This window comes from Cucurbita moschata, unplaced genomic scaffold (genome assembly GCF_002738365.1).
Source record: "Cucurbita moschata cultivar Rifu unplaced genomic scaffold, Cmos_1.0 Cmo_Scf00039, whole genome shotgun sequence".
NCBI classification, from domain to species: domain Eukaryota; kingdom Viridiplantae; phylum Streptophyta; class Magnoliopsida; order Cucurbitales; family Cucurbitaceae; genus Cucurbita; species Cucurbita moschata.
This window is the reverse complement of record NW_019268555.1, coordinates 1,004,438-1,022,186: the sequence shown is the minus strand read 5'-3', so window position 1 is coordinate 1,022,186 and position 17,749 is coordinate 1,004,438. Positions and strand designations below refer to the sequence as shown.

The window sequence follows — 17,749 nt, the reverse complement described above, 5'->3', positions numbered from 1 at the left end:
TTTGGTAGACTAGCCTACAATGTAGGCTCATAATGTTTCAATGGCCCTACAATAGATGTTTTGCCACCATTAGATATGTCGTACAAAAGATAATAAATAATGTTATATGTTTTTCTATGATTTACCATGCTTTGAATGTGAGTGTTACACAGGGTATTGATAATTCATAACATGTTTAGATTTAGTAAAATTTATATTGAGATAGTAGAGTTACAGTGTAACGAAGAGTAGTAGCTATTTATTACTAGTATACACATAAAAAGAATTTCGTTAAGAAAGGTTAAATGTTTCATTCAACTATCTCACAACATAGTTAAATCATGCATCATATGACCCTTGGGATGAAAGAGTATGAAAGCATATATACCTTATGAGTTTGTTGCTTAAAATAAAAAAAAAAAAAAAAGTAGGAAGAAAGAGTATGAAAGCATATATACTTATGAGTTTGTTGCTTAAAATAAAAAAAGGTAGGAAGAGAAAATTCTAGCTAAGAATTTCTTATAGGTTGCTATAAAGACGGTTGTGTTGAAAGAAATTTTTTAGTTACAAAGTATGTGAATATGAAATTAGGGTATAGGTACGAACATGAAACGAAGTGTTATGGGGTTACCAAATTGAAAGCTTACGAGCTAACACCGTCAAAGTAAACCACTGTATACTTGAAGTGACTTGTGAATGTCCCAAGTGTCTTTAATTGAATTTGAGTTTTAGAAGTATTGAAAGGTAGAAATTTCTATACGTCTTGTTCTAAATGTGAGATTAAAGTCAAGTTTAACAACAACAACAAATATGAAAGTTATGATGTGATTAAAAATTTTGAGCCACAACATGAATGAGGATCATGCTTAAAGTTTTATAGGTATTTATGGAGATGGTCTGTAGTATGAGATTTTCAAGATATGTTTTAAATTTAGGAAACTATGATTTAAGATTTATTAGGGGTGGATTCACAAGGATTATAAAGGAAGAAATTCTCAATAAATCAATTAGAAGTCCCATGATAATCTCTTCTACATTCCTATATAAATACATTCCAATAGCACAGTATAAACTAATTTTTACGAAAATTAATATTGGATTCTTCTAGCCATGCAAAGGTAATATCATAATTAAGATTTTAAGATTTTTATTTGAAGCCAGATTTTTAAGTATAAAGGTTTTTTTTTGTTTACAGATAAGGATATTCACTATACTTAAGCAATACCAATTTTGAGAAGAGTTTTGTTAAGTTTCTTTCCTAGTGTTACAAAAGAGTTTGAAGAAACAACCCCTTAGTTGCAATGCATTTTCATATGGTTATATAAAAATTGTTAAAACGAGACTTTGAGGATGGGCAAAGAGGTCAATTATTAGGCCTTTAACAAGGTTTGGAGAATTTTACTTTGAGGACAATGTAATGAATGAAACTTGTTAATCTGGTTGATGGAAGGAAGCAAATCATCTCGAAGAAAGTGATATAGTTGAAAGGAAGATTGAAATAAGTATTTAAGGTTTTCCAACATTAGTATCCATATGAATATTTCAATGAAGCTCCTTAGCCACAAACCCTCTTAATATGATTGGACAAGATTTTGTGTGAAATTTGATGGTCATTCGATTATGTCAAGAGGCTAAACCAAGGGTATGTAAAAATGATTAAAATGCTCTTGTAATTATGTACTACTGGCTTCCAAACTAAGTGGCCTCTAAATGACATGAAATTTAATAAGGAACCTTATGTCATGGTTTAAAGAGATTATGAAAAGTCTCAAGGCCATAGGAATATGTTGAGGAAGATTTGGGGTGGTAAATGACCAAAATACCCCTATAAAAATTCTAAGAATCTTCCAAGACCTTAAAGGATATCACATGTTATGAAATTTTATATGAGACTCATTTATGACCTTTAGGGTAAGTATGCAACATCTAAAGAAGTTTAGAATATTTTTAAAAGGAAAAGGAGAAAACTACTCGTAAAGACCCTTTATAAGAAATCAAAGTTTTTTGAATTCCATGTGACAAGATGCTTTTGAAAGATTCGTGAGTGCCATGCTATTATTACTTAATATTCATATTTTCTATGGCGAAGGCATAGTTTTTCTTTTTTGTCTAAAAAAAAACTCATTGGCGCCGAGCGTGAGGGAATGCTAGACGTTTGGTAATTTCTCCTCCGACCAGAATAAAAGATCCCATTGAAGCGGCTAATCCCATGCATATTGTATGTATATCTGGTTTCACAAATTGCATAGTATCATAAATAGCTATTCTGGCTATTACCCCTCCCCCATGAGAGTTTATAAATAAATACTGATCTTTGTTCTCATCCTCTATACTGAGATATATCATAAGACCAATAATTTGATTCGAGATCTCGTTCTCAACGTCTTGGCCTAAAAAAAGTAATCTTTGTCGATAAAGTCGGTTGATTAGGATAAAATTGTATCCCTTAAGAACCGTACGGGCACCTTTTGATGCATACGGTTCAAAAAAAATAGCGAAAAAAAGAATCAATGTTTAGATTGTACCAATTTGAAACTTTGTAAAATTCGTGCAGGTAAAAGAAATATTTATGACTCATATGGATTAGGGCTTACATGTTAAGAATTTTACCATACGAAAGTTTCAAGGAGTGTAATGATAGTGTTTTATAAAGGAAGGAGGGAGACAAGTTATTGTATGTTAAAAACTTACTTATGTGTGAACAAGTGAGAGTCACGTGACAAATGCTTCACGAATTATGACGAACAGAGGATTGAAGGTGGTGCAACCAGTCACAACTCATTTTTCAATGCAATGAAGTATGGACAGTCATGATCAAATGGGTTATGGACCGTCATGACACCAGGGGTTCTGCTGACCTCCTGATGTCACTATAGATAGTTAGCTTGATCAGAGAGGATCCAGTGGGTGTGAGATCCGCCTGGAGATTTACACTCACACGTGTGGGTCGTGTGTAGGGAAGTACTACACATCTATAGTAGTCTGAGACTAGAGACCAACCCTAGTATGAGAAAGAGATAAGAGATAGGTCCCTAGAGCATATTTGCATGTGATTGCATTTAGTATAACCCCTTTAGTGGGGTCACTCACGAGGTATTTTTCAAAATACTCAGGTCGTGTGCCACATCATTTTTAAGGTAAAGGCAAGGCGCCCATGTACGGATGACAGCAACATTGCGAGTAGAGACTATAACACGTGCATAGGTAGACTCATATTTAAATTCCTAGTCTTAGGTTAGAATAGGTTTATTTGCATTTCACCGTTTTAAATTGTTTTGTATTGTTCTTATTTTCTTTAAATTTTTAGTGTTTTGTATTAAGCACATAAAATCATGACTTTGTTTTCCAAATTAGAAGGTGTTTTAAATGTTTTTAACCTTTATAATATAGATGATGTTTTCTTTTAATCAAATATTCCGCATTTTAGAAGAGCATGAGACGTTAGTAGCGACTCTAAGTAAATAGAAATGTAGGGTCGTTACATCTTGTAAGTCCGATGAACGTTTCTTGTGAAGACCTCTTGCCAAAATCTAACTTCAATTGTCATAATTAACGAATTTACATTTTTGTTCTTCCTCCTCCAAAATCCTAATCTTCTTTCTCTTTGTTTTCCTTTTTTTTCTCCTCTAATGGCCAATTAGGGTTACTTCAGGTCAATTCGAGAAGGGAAACAAAATTATTTTTTTGCCCATCAGTTGACTTTAACCAAGTTTTTTAATTTTTCACTATTTTCTTTTATATGTTTCTTATATTCTTGGAATTATTCCATTTATCTCTTCTACCCCATCTTTAAATTTATACTCTAAGGTTCTCAATAAAATCTCGAAAATTCGAACCTAAAAGAAAAAATTGAGAAAGTTAATTCTCATTAGTGCTCTAGTATTTCACTGTGTCTGAAGTAATGTACATCCAACCCTACTTGAAAAAGAAAGTAGAACCCAAAGAATAATCACGAGAAATAAGTCCCACGATAAACCATGTTGCATGTGATAATATTTATTGACACCAACCATGAGATTACTTATTAAATATTTTTTAATACTTAATTTTTTTTTTTTTTCTCAACTTCAACTAAAGAGACCAAGAGACCATGGAACCCAAACCATATAGTTTTTTTTAGTAGGAACAACTTTTTATTTCAAAACATTGATAAGAGGTTTTTTTTTTTTTTTCCAACTACAAAATTATTATTTTATCTATGATGTTTGAAATAAATTATGCACATATAAATCCATGACAATATTTAAGTTTTGGATTTAGTTTTGAGCTTTTAAATTTACCTGCCAAGCACAACACTCAGGGGTTTACTGACTTCCAGACGTTGCTACGGACAACTAGCTCGACTATGATGTGTCTAGGGAGGTGCAAACCACCTGAAAATTTACGCTCAAACGTGTGTGTCGTATGTAGAAAAGTAATACAAATCCAACTTAGTCTGGACCGGAGTCACCTCCTAGGATGTTTTAATCATAGGTCCCTAGAGTATTATTGCATGAATTTACATTTTTCACTGCCCCTATAGTAGGATCACTTACTGAATATTCTTTAAAATACTTAGGCCGTGTTCTACCTCATTTTTTTTATTTAGTTTTTCAACTTTTAAACCCCAAATACAAACCAAACTCAAAAACTTAGGAGTGAAGTATAACCTTTTTAAATCAATGGGCTAAATAAAAAAAATAATAATAATTTAGAAATGATGTCTCTTAATCCTATGAAAAAACAAAAAGTAGGGTTAGGTTGCCATAAGTATGATTTGGAATCCCTTACGACCAAACTCTTTATAAATTGCTCTAACACACCACACTCCTTACCAAAACTTTCCTTTCTATCGTTTGTTCATTCACTCGCTCCCTTTACGCTTACGATGAAATCCTACTCCGCTTCACTCTTCCTCGTCCTTCTCCTCCCGATCTTGGCCATCGCTCAAAACGAGAATCAAGTCGGCTCTTGGAAGCCGATTGCAGACGTGGATGATCCGCACATTCAAGAGATCGGAAAGTTTGCTGTGAAAGAGAACAACTTGGAATCCAAAAACAACTTCGTATATAAGAGGGTCGTTAGCGGCAAATCACAGGTCGCCTCTGGAATCTGTTAGACGAACACGACTCTCCACAATGGTATGATATTGTCCACTTTGAGCATAAGCTCTCATGGCTTTGCTTTGGGCTTCCCCAAAAGGCCTCATACCAATGGAGTTAGTATTCCTCACTTATAAACCCATGATCACACCCTAAATTAGTCGATGTGGGACTTCCATCATCCAACACCTCCCCTCGAACAAAGTGCGCCTCCCCTTAATCGAGGCTCGACTCCTTTGGAGTCTTAGTCATTTTTGACTGCCTTCAAGGAGGGGCTTGGCTCCTTTTTCTTTAAGAGTTCTTTGTTCGATATTTGAGGATTCGAGGATTTACCCATCTATTGGCACGACTAAGTTTAGGGCATGGCTCTGATACCAAGTTAGACGAACACGACTCTCCACAATGGTATGATATTGTCCACTTTGAGCATAAGCTCTCATGGCTTTGCTTTGGGCTTCCCCAAAAGGCCTCATACCAATGGAGTTAGTATTCCTCACTTATAAACCCATGATCACACCCTAAATTAGTCGATGTGGGACTTCCATCATCCAACAGAATCAACTACCACCTCGTTATCGAGGTCAAGGATGGAAGTTTGGATGCGCAATATCAAGCCGTCGTGTTAGAGAAGAAATGGGAGCATTCCAAGCAGCTCGTGTCCTTCAAGCCTCTCTCCTAACTCATCAGTAAAACCCTAATTTAATTTTCTTTTTTCTTGGATAATCTGACCTAAAATGTCGTATGTAATGTTATATTAAAAGGAAAAGGAAAAGTTATTAATATCTCAAGTGCTTCCAATTGCGCTCTAGAAATGAATGAATAAAGTACAGAAACACATTCGAACATGCATTATTGAAGTCAATACCATTTCATTGGATTAGAAAACACAATATCTTAAATAATAATAAATAAATAAATAAATAAAACGAAACTAAAATAAATATACAGTAACAAACTAAAAGATACAATTGTATATAAAATTCAAAATTGAAATAAAAATCTAAGACCAAACAATATAAACATTTTTGTTGTTGTGCCGGATCTGCAATTAAGCTTATGGATCCTTAGAATTGATGTACTCGTTTAATATATTATATTCCGTAGCGTCGTTTCAGATTATGGATCGAGCCAAATATCACAACTTCTTCTATCCATCCTGTATTTAAATTTATTCCTTCTCACAAGTCTATAGGAGAATCTTATGCCTCGAGAAAATTATAATAATTTATTTGAAGCTCGATAATAATGTAAAGATAACTTACGAACATCCTTAGAGTTGAAATTTCTCAAGTTCATAAATTTAGAGAAAACCTTAAACGTAAAGGAAGACAAAAATGGTAGATTTGGCTTATGTTCCACCGACTAAAATGAGTGTCATCATCGTCCACAACCATTTCCCACTTGAGTAAGAAAACAATAGTGAATCCATCTTGTTTGACCAAAGATAATGAAGATGACCAGATTTGGTTGTCATATAAATCAAACATTTTACGTATACCTGTATGACAGGTTTAATATGTGCGCGAAAAAAAAAATCGTAAATGATGTGATATCACAGGAAGGAGAACGAAACACCCTTTATAAATATGTGGAAACATTTCCCTACCAAATTTGTTTTAAAGCCTTGAGAGGGAGTCCGAAAAAGAAAGCCCAAAGAAGATAATATCTGTCAGCGGTGGGCTTGGGGCGTTACATGCATTATCCATTAACAATGTTACTTCTAATTCATGGATTCTCGATAGTAGAGCTACATATCATATAATATCCAAAGCTTCTATTATAACTGAACCAAAGGTAACAGTCATTTCTTGTGTTATGCAGGAATTGGCGTGGGGAAGATGATTGGCTCGGATAAACAATTCGAGGGTCTCTATTATATTTGTTCATCTCCAATCAAATCTTTACCTCATCAAGTATCTCAGTCATGATTTTACACCTATGCCATCCTTCATTTTCTCGTTTTAAATTTATAGAGGATCAATTGCATCTGAATAATACTACTTTTTCTCATAACTGTAGTATTTTCCGGTTCGAAAAAACAAACTAGGTTATCTTTTCCAAGAAGCTCAATAACAACATATTCTACCTTTGATTTGTTACATTTTGATGTTTGGGAACCTCATAAAATTTCTACCCATTCTGGTTTGCGTTTTTTTTCTCACTATTGTTGATGATTTTACTCGATATACTTGGGTTTTTCTTATGCAAGATAACTTAGAAGTACATCATTTGTTAATGAACTTTGTTAAATTCGTTCAAACCCAATTTCACACTAATATCAAGATAATACAATCAAACAATTGGACTGATTTTCTCTCATTGCAACCATTCTTTACTTCTTACGGCACTGAATTTCAGCGCACTTGTTATACTCCACAACAAAATAGAGTCGTAGCACATAAGCATCGTCATATCCTCAATGTAGCTAGGTCTCCTCTCTTTTAGTCACAGGTTTCACTTAATTTTTGGGAAGAGTGCATTTTAACTACTGTTTATCTTATAAATAAAACATCATCCCCATTATTATCTAACAAGACACACTTTGAAGCACTCTATAAACGACCACCTACATTTCATCATCTTAAAATTTTTTTGCTGTAAATGTTGTGCCATTGTAGTACATCTTAATAAAAATTTTGAACCATATACTAGTAGTCACAAAGGTTACAAGTTGTATGACATACAATCTCACGAATTCTTTATCAGCCATGATGTTAAATTTTGTGAAGATGATTTTCCATTTTCATCAACTTCACAAAATTTTGACATTAGCTTCTTCAACTCCCATTTTACCACTCCATGATTCATTCTACTCAAACATTCATTTTCCTCCTATTTCTTCATCTCCTTCACCTTCTATTCCTTCTCTAGATTCACTCACTAATTCTAATCATACCCCACCTGATACATCAGTTCTACTCGACGTTCTACTCGGACCAAATAGCCTTCACCTTGGCATAATGATTATGAGATGTCTTCTGTAGCCAATCATTTAATCTCTAGCTCAAGTCCCAGGCACCAGGTATCCCCTTCATTATTACCTTTCATTTTCTTATTTTTCTCCTACTCAGCATGCTTTTTTAGCTCTTATTACAGCTCAAACAGAACCTATAATCTATGATGAGGCAGTTGGAAACCCATTATGGCAGTAGGTTTTGAATGCTGAAATTGCAAATTTGGAACGTAATCACACTTAGTCCCTCGTTTTCCTACCACCTAGCTATAAAGCTATTGGCTATCGTTGGGTTTACACGATTAAATACAACTCTGATGGTTCTGTTGAACGTTATAAAGCTCGACTGATAGCAAAGGGATACATTCAGGTTGAAGGTATTGATTACAACGAGACATTTTCTCCTACAACAAATTACTACACTTCGTTGCTTACTCACTATTGTTACTTCTCGAAAATGGTTCACTCATCAAGATGTTCAAATGTCTTTGTCCATGGTAATCTAGACGAGGAAGTCTACATGTCTTTACACCAGGTCTTCACTAATAGGGGGAGAATACAGTATGTTGGCTACATAAATCTCTTTATGGGTTAAAACAAGCTTCTCGTAAGTGGTTCTCCAAATTCTCTACCACTATACAAAATGCAGGCTACACTTAGTAAAAAATATATTACTTTTTATTTACTAAGAGTATAGGTACTTCTTTCGCTACGATTCTTATCTATGTTGATGATATTTTGTTGACAGACAATGATCTCAAAGAAATTCAACATTTCAAGACTTGTTTACTCGAGAAATTCCTTATCAAAGATTTAGGAAATTTGAAATTTTCCTAGGCATTGAATTTTCTCGATCTAGAAAAGGAACTTTTATGTCTCAAATGAAGTATGCTTTAGGCATTCTCCAAGACACAGGTCTTACAAGAGCACATCCAAAAAAATTTCCTATGGAGCAAAATCTTAAACTTCCTTAACAGAAGGAGAGAAGTTGAATGATCCAAGCACATACAGATAGTTGATTGTAGATTAATATATTTAAATGTTACTAGGCTTGACATAGTGTATTCAGTTTGTATGCTTAGTCAATTTATGCATGAATCAAGAAAACCACATTAGGTGGCAACTCTTCAAATTCTAAGGTACATCAAAGGTACTCCTGGTCAAGAACTTCTACTACTATCTGAAAACAACTTGAGATTACAAGCATATTGTGATTCTGACTAGGGTGGTTGTCGAACTTTCAAACCGTATATTTCTGGGTTCTGCATCTTTTTGGGAAATTCAATTATTTCTTGGAAGTCTAAGAAGCAAACCAATGTGTTCAGATCATTAGTAGAAGTCGAGTATCGAGCTATGAAAAATACTTGTTTAGAATTAACTTGGATGAGATACATTCTTCAAGACTTGAAAGTTCCGCTGTTCGAACCAGCATGTTGTATTGTGATAATCAAGTAGTATTGCATATAGCAGCCAATCCTGTTTTTCATGAACGTACGAACCACATTGAAATAGGTTGCCATATAGTTCGAGAAAAACTACCAGTTTGAATCATCAAACCATGTTATGTTTCGACTAAAATGCAACTGACAAATGTTTTCACTCAAGATATGGGGAGACAACAATTTGATTGTATAAATGACAAGTTGGCTTTGATGGACCTGCATTCCCCAATTTGAGGGGAAGTATTAAGAAATTTGATTTAAAATATAAAGATATTTTTGAAATGTATGTTGCATAATTGTAATCAGTGGTGTAGAATATATTTTGTATACCGTAATTAATTATGATTTTTTTCCTTATTGGTAGGAGTTCGTTGGTAGTATACTTTTAAAAGTTAAGTTAAACAGTATATTTATTTCTACCGTTTAATGGGCAGTTGTATCCTATTTAAACTAAGATCCTACTTTCCCACAAGACCGAGAGCTTTACCTGAAGTAACATGTCACCGCTTATAGTCCTCCAATTCTCACGCCGCTTCACTTATTGCCCGTCAAATTATTATTAACCTACAACAATAAATTTTTTTCCATTTTGTATTATGCCTCCAATAGATTACTTAAAACTATTAATTATTAACCTCTTTATTTTTTTCTTAAAAGAAAGAGGTTCTTACTCACAACTCTATTCCTCCTTGAGATCAAAGAGAGTCAAAGCCGTGCTAATACAACTTTTCTGTGCGTAGGTTCAAACCTTAGTAGATACAAAGTCGGGATATCCGAATCTAAATGAAAAGATTAAGAATTTGTTAAATATTTAATAAAATTTAGGAATTTTAATTACTGAAGGAGTCTTTAATATGACGAAGCACCTTAGCATATGTGGGAACGACACGAATCCTGGGATGAAAGCAAGTTAATTTGGCATCCAAGTAATTGATGTTTAGAAATTGATGTTGTATGATGACATGTGCCCCATAGTTCTGCACGTGCTCGATATGTGTGAAATGTTTATGAAATGATGTGATGCGTTTGAGATATGATAAATATGATATATGTTATGGTACGATGCGTTTGACGATAAGTTTGAGATATGATACGTGAATGATATATATAGTATGATATGATATATGTTATGGTACGATACGTTTGACGATACGACGTATATTGTGATATGCTTTATAATATGATACGTGTACAATATGATATAATATGTTGGGAGACTTAATATGCTTATGATATGATACATTTGACATGATAAGATGTATGATATGCATGACCTGCAATAATATGTTTTTACATGATACACAACCCCAAAGTTACATGAAATGTTATGATAATGATATGATGTGAACCAAAACGTGTGAAATGTTTATGAAATGACGTGATGCGTTTGAGATATGGTAAATATGATATGTGAAGGATATGATATGATATGTGAATGATATGATATATGTTATGGTACGATGCGTTTGACGATAAGTTTGAGATATGATACCTGAATGATATAGTATGATATGATATGATGTATGTTATGGTACGATACGTTTGACGATACAACGCATATTGTGATATGCTTTATGATATGATACGTGTACAATATGATATAATATGTTGGGAGACTTAATATGCTTATGATATGATACACTTGACATGATAAGATGTATGATATGCATGACATGCAATAATATGTTTTGACATGATACAAAACCTCAAAATTACATGAAATGTTATGATAATGATATGATGTGAACGAAAACGCTAGAGGGGTTGTTAATACATGATAATGAAAATAGAAAAAAATGTGTACATACATCGAAAAATACTCCCTTTTTACGATGGTATGGACGCGTACCCTACGAGGCAGGAAAACGATCATTATGGTTATCATAATGTTGTGACAGCTAGGCAAAAGAACGATCATTGTGTTTATCATAATGTTGCGATGGTTAGGCAAGAAAACGATCATTATATTTATCCTAATGCTGCCATTGTTGCTATTCTTAAACGGGTGTCCGGCATCAACAGTTACCAGAGAATGCTCACCTGACAAGAAAGGGGCCCAAAAGGTGCACGAACCGATTGGTGGGCCCATACTCACACGTGTGGACCATGTGTAGGACAGAATATACACATCCAATCAGCCCGTCTAGGATAGCCGCCAAAGGAAAATAGGCTATTGTGATGGATCTCATTCATGAAATTGTATGTGTTTGCATTTAACTCCGATAGGGGGGTCACATTCTGAGTATTTCTTAAAATTCTCAAGCTATGTGCTACTCTTATTTTTCAGGTAAAAACAAGGCATCCATGTATGGCTGACGACGACATCACAATTCGAGACCATGACACATGCATGGGGTATTTGTACTTATTTCTTAGATTTAGGTTAAAATAACGTGTAAATTTTAATGTTTATTTATTTCCATTAGTATTTTTGTGTCATTTTAAAGATGTTTTCGAACACGTAAGTCTATGACTATGATTTAAGATGAAATTATGTTTTATGAAGAAATTTAAACTATGTATTTCCGCACTCAATGTTCATGATATGTATTACCATAGCCACCTTAGGTTTAGTAGAAAATTTAGGGTCGTTATAAAACCAACTCCCCATGATTTTTAATTTCAAGAATTTTAAATGCGGAACAATAGACTTGATTTGTAAAAAAAGAAAAAAAAAGAAGTGATAGAATAGATATGTCTGAGATATTTATTTATTCTAAAATAATTGAACTACAAGGTGACTGATCTTTGAAGTCATTTTGTTTTAATTTATAACATCAAGAAGATTGATATCATGTTAAATTGGACGTTGAGGAGCAGATTCAAGTTAATACAAATAATAATCAGAAACTCCGACCTAGGTCAACCAAGTAAGTGGTCTTATTATCGGCATGGTTAGAAGTTTGTATTTTGTATGATGACACGTGCCCCATGGTTCTGCATGTGTCATATGTTTGATATGTGTGAGATGTTTATGAAATGATATATCTGTGATATGATATAACTATGATATGATATGTTGATGATATGATACATGTTATGTATGATATGATATGGTATGTTGAAGGACATGTTATGTGCACGATATGACATAATACGATAGATAACATGAATGATACACAATAGATATGTTTTGGCATGATATACAACTCCCATATATGTTTTAAAGGCTATGTTATAAAATGATATGATATGATTTGAAGGAAAACAGAAAATGTTGTTTTTACATGGTTTAATAAATGCAAAAAATGTTGGGACCTCATGCATTGGAGAATTATCCCCTTTACGATGAGTATAGACACATATATTACGAAAAGAAATATGATCATTATGTTTATCATGATACTACGACGGTCGTGATGGTGTTAATATAACATATGCAGAAGCAATTTAGATCTTAGGCACTTTTAGAACATCAATTATAGTAAATAACTAGCATGTTCATAAGTATTAAAACTTAATGAGTTTGAATACTAACCTTTTGTAGTTCAAATTCCTTTTTCCTCACGAACTGGTTTCGAACCACCACCAGTGTCTTCTCCACTATCCTCCGACCTTAGAACGGGATTGTGGAATCCGATGAGTGACTAAACTTGGAAGGGATTTTGTATATATGAAGAGAGTGTTTGTGAGAGGTTTTTCTCAAGGTTTTTCACCAAGAACACCTTTCATGTACTATGATCATTCTATTTATAGAGTCATGTTTGCATGTTAATGCAAATTTGAGATCACCAAATTTTGATACTCAAATTTCCACTCAAATGTTTGGGATGATGTGGCAAGCATGCAAGTTTGGTTAAACCAAATTTTGACACCTCAAAATTCCACTAACATGGATTTTTCCATTAGAAATGAAGTAAACATTTTGACTTTCTTCCATTTCATTCAACAATTAATTTGAATAATTAATTTCAAATTAAAGTAATATTAAAGAATTAATTAAACCATTTAATTAATATTTAATATTAACTCAAAAGCCAATCCCAATCAATTCCGACACATATTTGATTAAAATATTTAAAACTTATTTAAATATCTCAAATTCTCTCTTTTTGTTTGATTCGTAAATAAAACAAAAATGCAGTTAAATATATCATATATATGTAGCGCATATTCCCTAATTTGAATTTGAACACTTCGAACTCAATCGTCACACTGTTCTATTGTTTAGTCCGATATGAGCTAGCAGAGAAACCTAATGGACCTATAGATCCTGGGCTCCAATGATCTAAGATTAACCGGTTAAACTCATTAACCTTGTTAATCAACAACACTCGTTAATTACTAGGACAATCCACTGTAGCCTAGTAGTTGCACTCTCCTCACTATAAATATATTTCTGTCCATTTTTTATAACCATGATTAGTAAGTCGATCCTTCACAGGCTGTTTTTAGCTAAAGCTGGGTCAATTAGCCATTTTACCCCCTGAAGTTGTTTCTTGTTCCTTATGTCCCACTGATCCTCTTATGAACAATTGGTTTGTGGTCCAACCAGTAAACCGAATCCCTCTCACGCCAATGAGTGGGTGGGGCCCCTTGGTCGAGACCTGGAGTCAGTACTTAAGGGAACTACCTCTCTTCTATCCCTAAAAGTGGGTAGGAGCGAATTCCATCTTGCACCCCACGTCCCCAGCTATTCACCCAGTCTTACCCCTGAAATGGGTGGCCTATTGAGTCGGCAAACTCGAGCCACTCTCACCCATGCAAATCTAAGGATAATTCCGAATAAACAGGAGTTCATGGTTAGCTCAGGATTAAGATCGAGTTACCTAGGTCATCGAATGAAAAAAAAATTAGTCTCAACAGTAAACGACATTATAAAATGAGAGTGGTTTTCTTCATGGTCCGATCTTATGCAATACTCATTGCATAGGACGCCACCACTCACATACTCTACATATACAATTTAGTGATCACATTGTTTATATCATATACAAAAGTGGGCCGCATCCATAGTGTCCCTAGAATAAGGTACTCAGCCTTATCCTTATACTATAGATCATTTTGACTATATACTTGAACTTGATCCACTTTTATGTCTCTACATATAGTTCAAGTAATCATACTATAGCCAGAGTGTTCTTAGTTTATTGGATTTAGATTAATGATCGTAAAGTTCACTTTATTCAATAAAAATCTTTACTGAATATACAACAATAATAACTTTATTGAAAATAGAATAAGTTTTTATTTACAAACTATGAGTTTTAGGACATAAAATCCAACAAGTCGTTAAGGATAGTTGACCGTTCATTATAAGGCAAATATCTATATTTGCCTTACATTACGGGTTACCATATTTGCACTTTTATTAAAGGCAAATATATTGTATTAATTTATTATTCTTTCCTTTTATTGCTATTTCCATACTATTTGTAATTTACCATATTTCTGTATTCTGTAAATGATTATAAATAAGAGAACTCTCACCCCCATTTAGGTGTGGTGGATTCAGCAAACATTCACACTACTCCTACCGAATGTTCAACAATAGCACTAGAGAACGCTAGCCCGACCAAGAAAGGGGTTTAAGATGTGTGCGAACCAACTGGTGGGTCCATGTTCGCACATATGAGTTGTGTGTAGAATAGTAAATACACACCAAATGACCAACTTAGGATATTCACATGAGGGGATACAGTTTTAAATGATAGGTCTTATTCATGATTGCATGTGTTTGCATCTAGCCCCAACAATGGGGTCACTGACCGAGTATTTCTTAAAGATACTCAAGCCACGTGTTACTTTTATATGTCAAGTAAAGGTAAGGCACTGCTACACGGTTGATAACGACATTACAAATTTAAAGACCATGACACATGCATAGGGTAGTTGTATTTAATTTCGTAGACAATAGGTTAACATAGGCATTAATGTTTTATTTTTACTTATGTCTATTTTAATTCAATATTTCTTTTGTATTGTTTTAAAGACTTTTTATTAGACATATAAGTCCATAGAATTGTTATACAAAGATATTTTAAATGATTATTTTTGCATAAGAAGTCACGTAATGCATAACAACTTTAAGTTAGTAGAAATCTAGAGTCGTCCCATCCAAGACCTTTGAAAAATGTTTGGAAAGGAAATGGTAAGCATAAATACAAAAAATTTATTTTTCTAATTAAGCTTCTCGGATTTTTAACTACTTATGGAGATGGAATTTCAAGACAGCTCAAAAATTTAAAAATTAAAAAAATTAAAGAATTAAAAAAAAATGTTTAAATTTTTTAAAATAAAATATTTATAAAGTGACAAACTACCAAAATTCCCCAGAGTTGGTAACCGTGAAAATGCCCTTGCCACCAAGACTTACCGCAAATTCTTTTTTAGAATGGGTGAGCCGGAGAAAATCATTTTAATCTTGTAATCCAACTGTGGATTTGTCCCAAATTCAGATATAATCTAGAAGACTCAAATATCTTCAAACTCAAATCTCTTCAAATTCAAATCTCTTCACATTCAATTTAAAAAATGAAGTTGTCAACACTCTTATGAGAGTAGATTTTTTCGACAAACTTTCTAACATCTAAGTTTAAAAGGAAGGAAGTTTTGGAAATTTCAAGATCGATGCAAGCTATGTCTATAAATTTTGAAGCAAAGGTCATTCGGGATAAGAATCAAGCCTTCAATCATGAGTTATAAGTATTTCGTTTTTTTGGGTATCCTTTCCTTATGTTTCTTCTAAATTTGATGGTCATATTTCATGAATGGACTCCAAACCTATTCCTACATATTTTAAATAAGATTATCCACAACTTTGGTGAAGAAGTCGAGGGCTAAAAGTGTCTCAAGTACATTTTCACAATTCAGCTATCACGCACTCGAAGGGAGTAAGATTCATAAATTGCATTTGTGCCTACATATGAATTTTTTGAATTTTAGGTCATAAAATTCATAGTTGGTAAACAAAAACATATTCTATTTATAATAAAGTTATTATCGATGATTATTCAGTAAAGATTGTAATTGAAATAAAGTGAATTTTACGATCATTAAACTAAATCCAATTAACTAAGTACACTCTGGTTATAGTATGATTACTTGAACTATATGTGGAGCTGTGGAGACATAAGAGTGGCTCAAGTTCAAGTATATAGTCAAAATGATCTATAGAGTAGGGATAAGGCTGAGTACACTATGGATATAGCCCACTTTTATATATAATATAAACAATGTGATCACTAAATTATACATGCAGAGACATGTGAGTAGGGGCGTCCTATGCAATGAGAATTGCATAAGATTGGACCATGAAGAAAATCACTCTCACTTTATAATGTTGTTTACTGTTGAGATTGATTTTTTTTAATTCGATGACCTAGGTAACTCGATCTTAATCCTGAGCTAACCATGAACTCTTGTTTATTCAGAATTATCCTTAAATTTGCATGTGTGAGAGTGACTCGAGTTTGCCGAGTCAATAGGCCTCCCATTTCAGAGGTAAGATTGGGTGAATGGCTGGGGACGTGGGGTGCAAGATGGAATTCGCTCCTACCCACTTTTAGTGATAGAAGAGAGGTAGTTCACTTGAGTACTGACTACAGGTCTTGAACAAGTGGCCCCACCCTCTCATTGGCCTAGGAGGGATTCGGTTTACTGGTTGAACCACAAACCAATTGTTCATTAGAGGATTAGTGGGACATAATAAACAAGAAGTAACTTTAAGGGTAAAACGGTAAATTGACCCAACTCTAGTTACGAACAACCTGTGAAGGATCGACTTACTAATCATGGTTATATCCAATGGACAGAAATATATCTATAGTGAGGGGAGTGCAACTACTAGGCTATAGTGGAGTGTCCTAGTAGTTAACGAATGTTGGTTAACAAGGTTAATGAGTTTAGCCTGTTAATCTTGGATCGTTGGAGCCCATGATCTATAGGTTCATTAGGTCCCCTCTGCTAGCTCATATCGGACTAAACCATAGAACAGTGTGACGAGTGAGTTCGAAGTGTTTGAATGCAAATTAGGGAATATGCGCTACATATATACGATATATTTAACCGCATTTTTGTTTTATTTACGAATTAAACAAAAAGAGAGAATCTGAGATATTTAAATAAGATTTAAATATTTTAATCAATATGTGTCGAAATTGATTGGGATTGACATTTGAATCCGGAAATTTTTCTATCATTCATGTATCATTGATCGGTAGGGGGATTTTCATCTCTTGTTCATTCTTTCCAGTCTTTTCGTTTCCGTACCATAAAAATTCAAAATAGAAAATCTATATCCAAGAAAAACCATTGGAACAATAGTATCCATTGTGGTCAGTAACATTGTTGAA

General features: G+C 33.7%; 1 protein-coding gene across 1 annotated transcript; it reads left to right on the top strand.

Moving 5' to 3' along the window:
- The first annotated feature begins 4,821 nt into the window (after positions 1–4,821).
- LOC111432635 (cysteine proteinase inhibitor 8-like) lies at positions 4,822–5,783 on the top strand. Its single transcript, XM_023069582.1, has 2 exons — positions 4,822–5,070; positions 5,619–5,783. The coding sequence occupies exons 1-2, from the start codon at positions 4,847–4,849 to the stop codon at positions 5,737–5,739; spliced, it is 345 nt and encodes a 114-aa protein (XP_022925350.1). The 5' UTR covers positions 4,822–4,846; the 3' UTR covers positions 5,740–5,783.
- The last annotated feature ends 11,966 nt before the right edge of the window (positions 5,784–17,749 follow it).

Coding starts and splice junctions, on each gene's coding strand:
- LOC111432635 (XM_023069582.1), top strand. CDS start 4,847: ATGAAATCCTACTCCGCTTCACTCTTCCTCGTCCTTCTCCTCCCGATC. Junction 5,071..5,618: donor TCACAGGTCGCCTCTGGAAT/CTGTTAGACGAA, acceptor ATCCAACAGAAT/CAACTACCACCTCGTTATCG.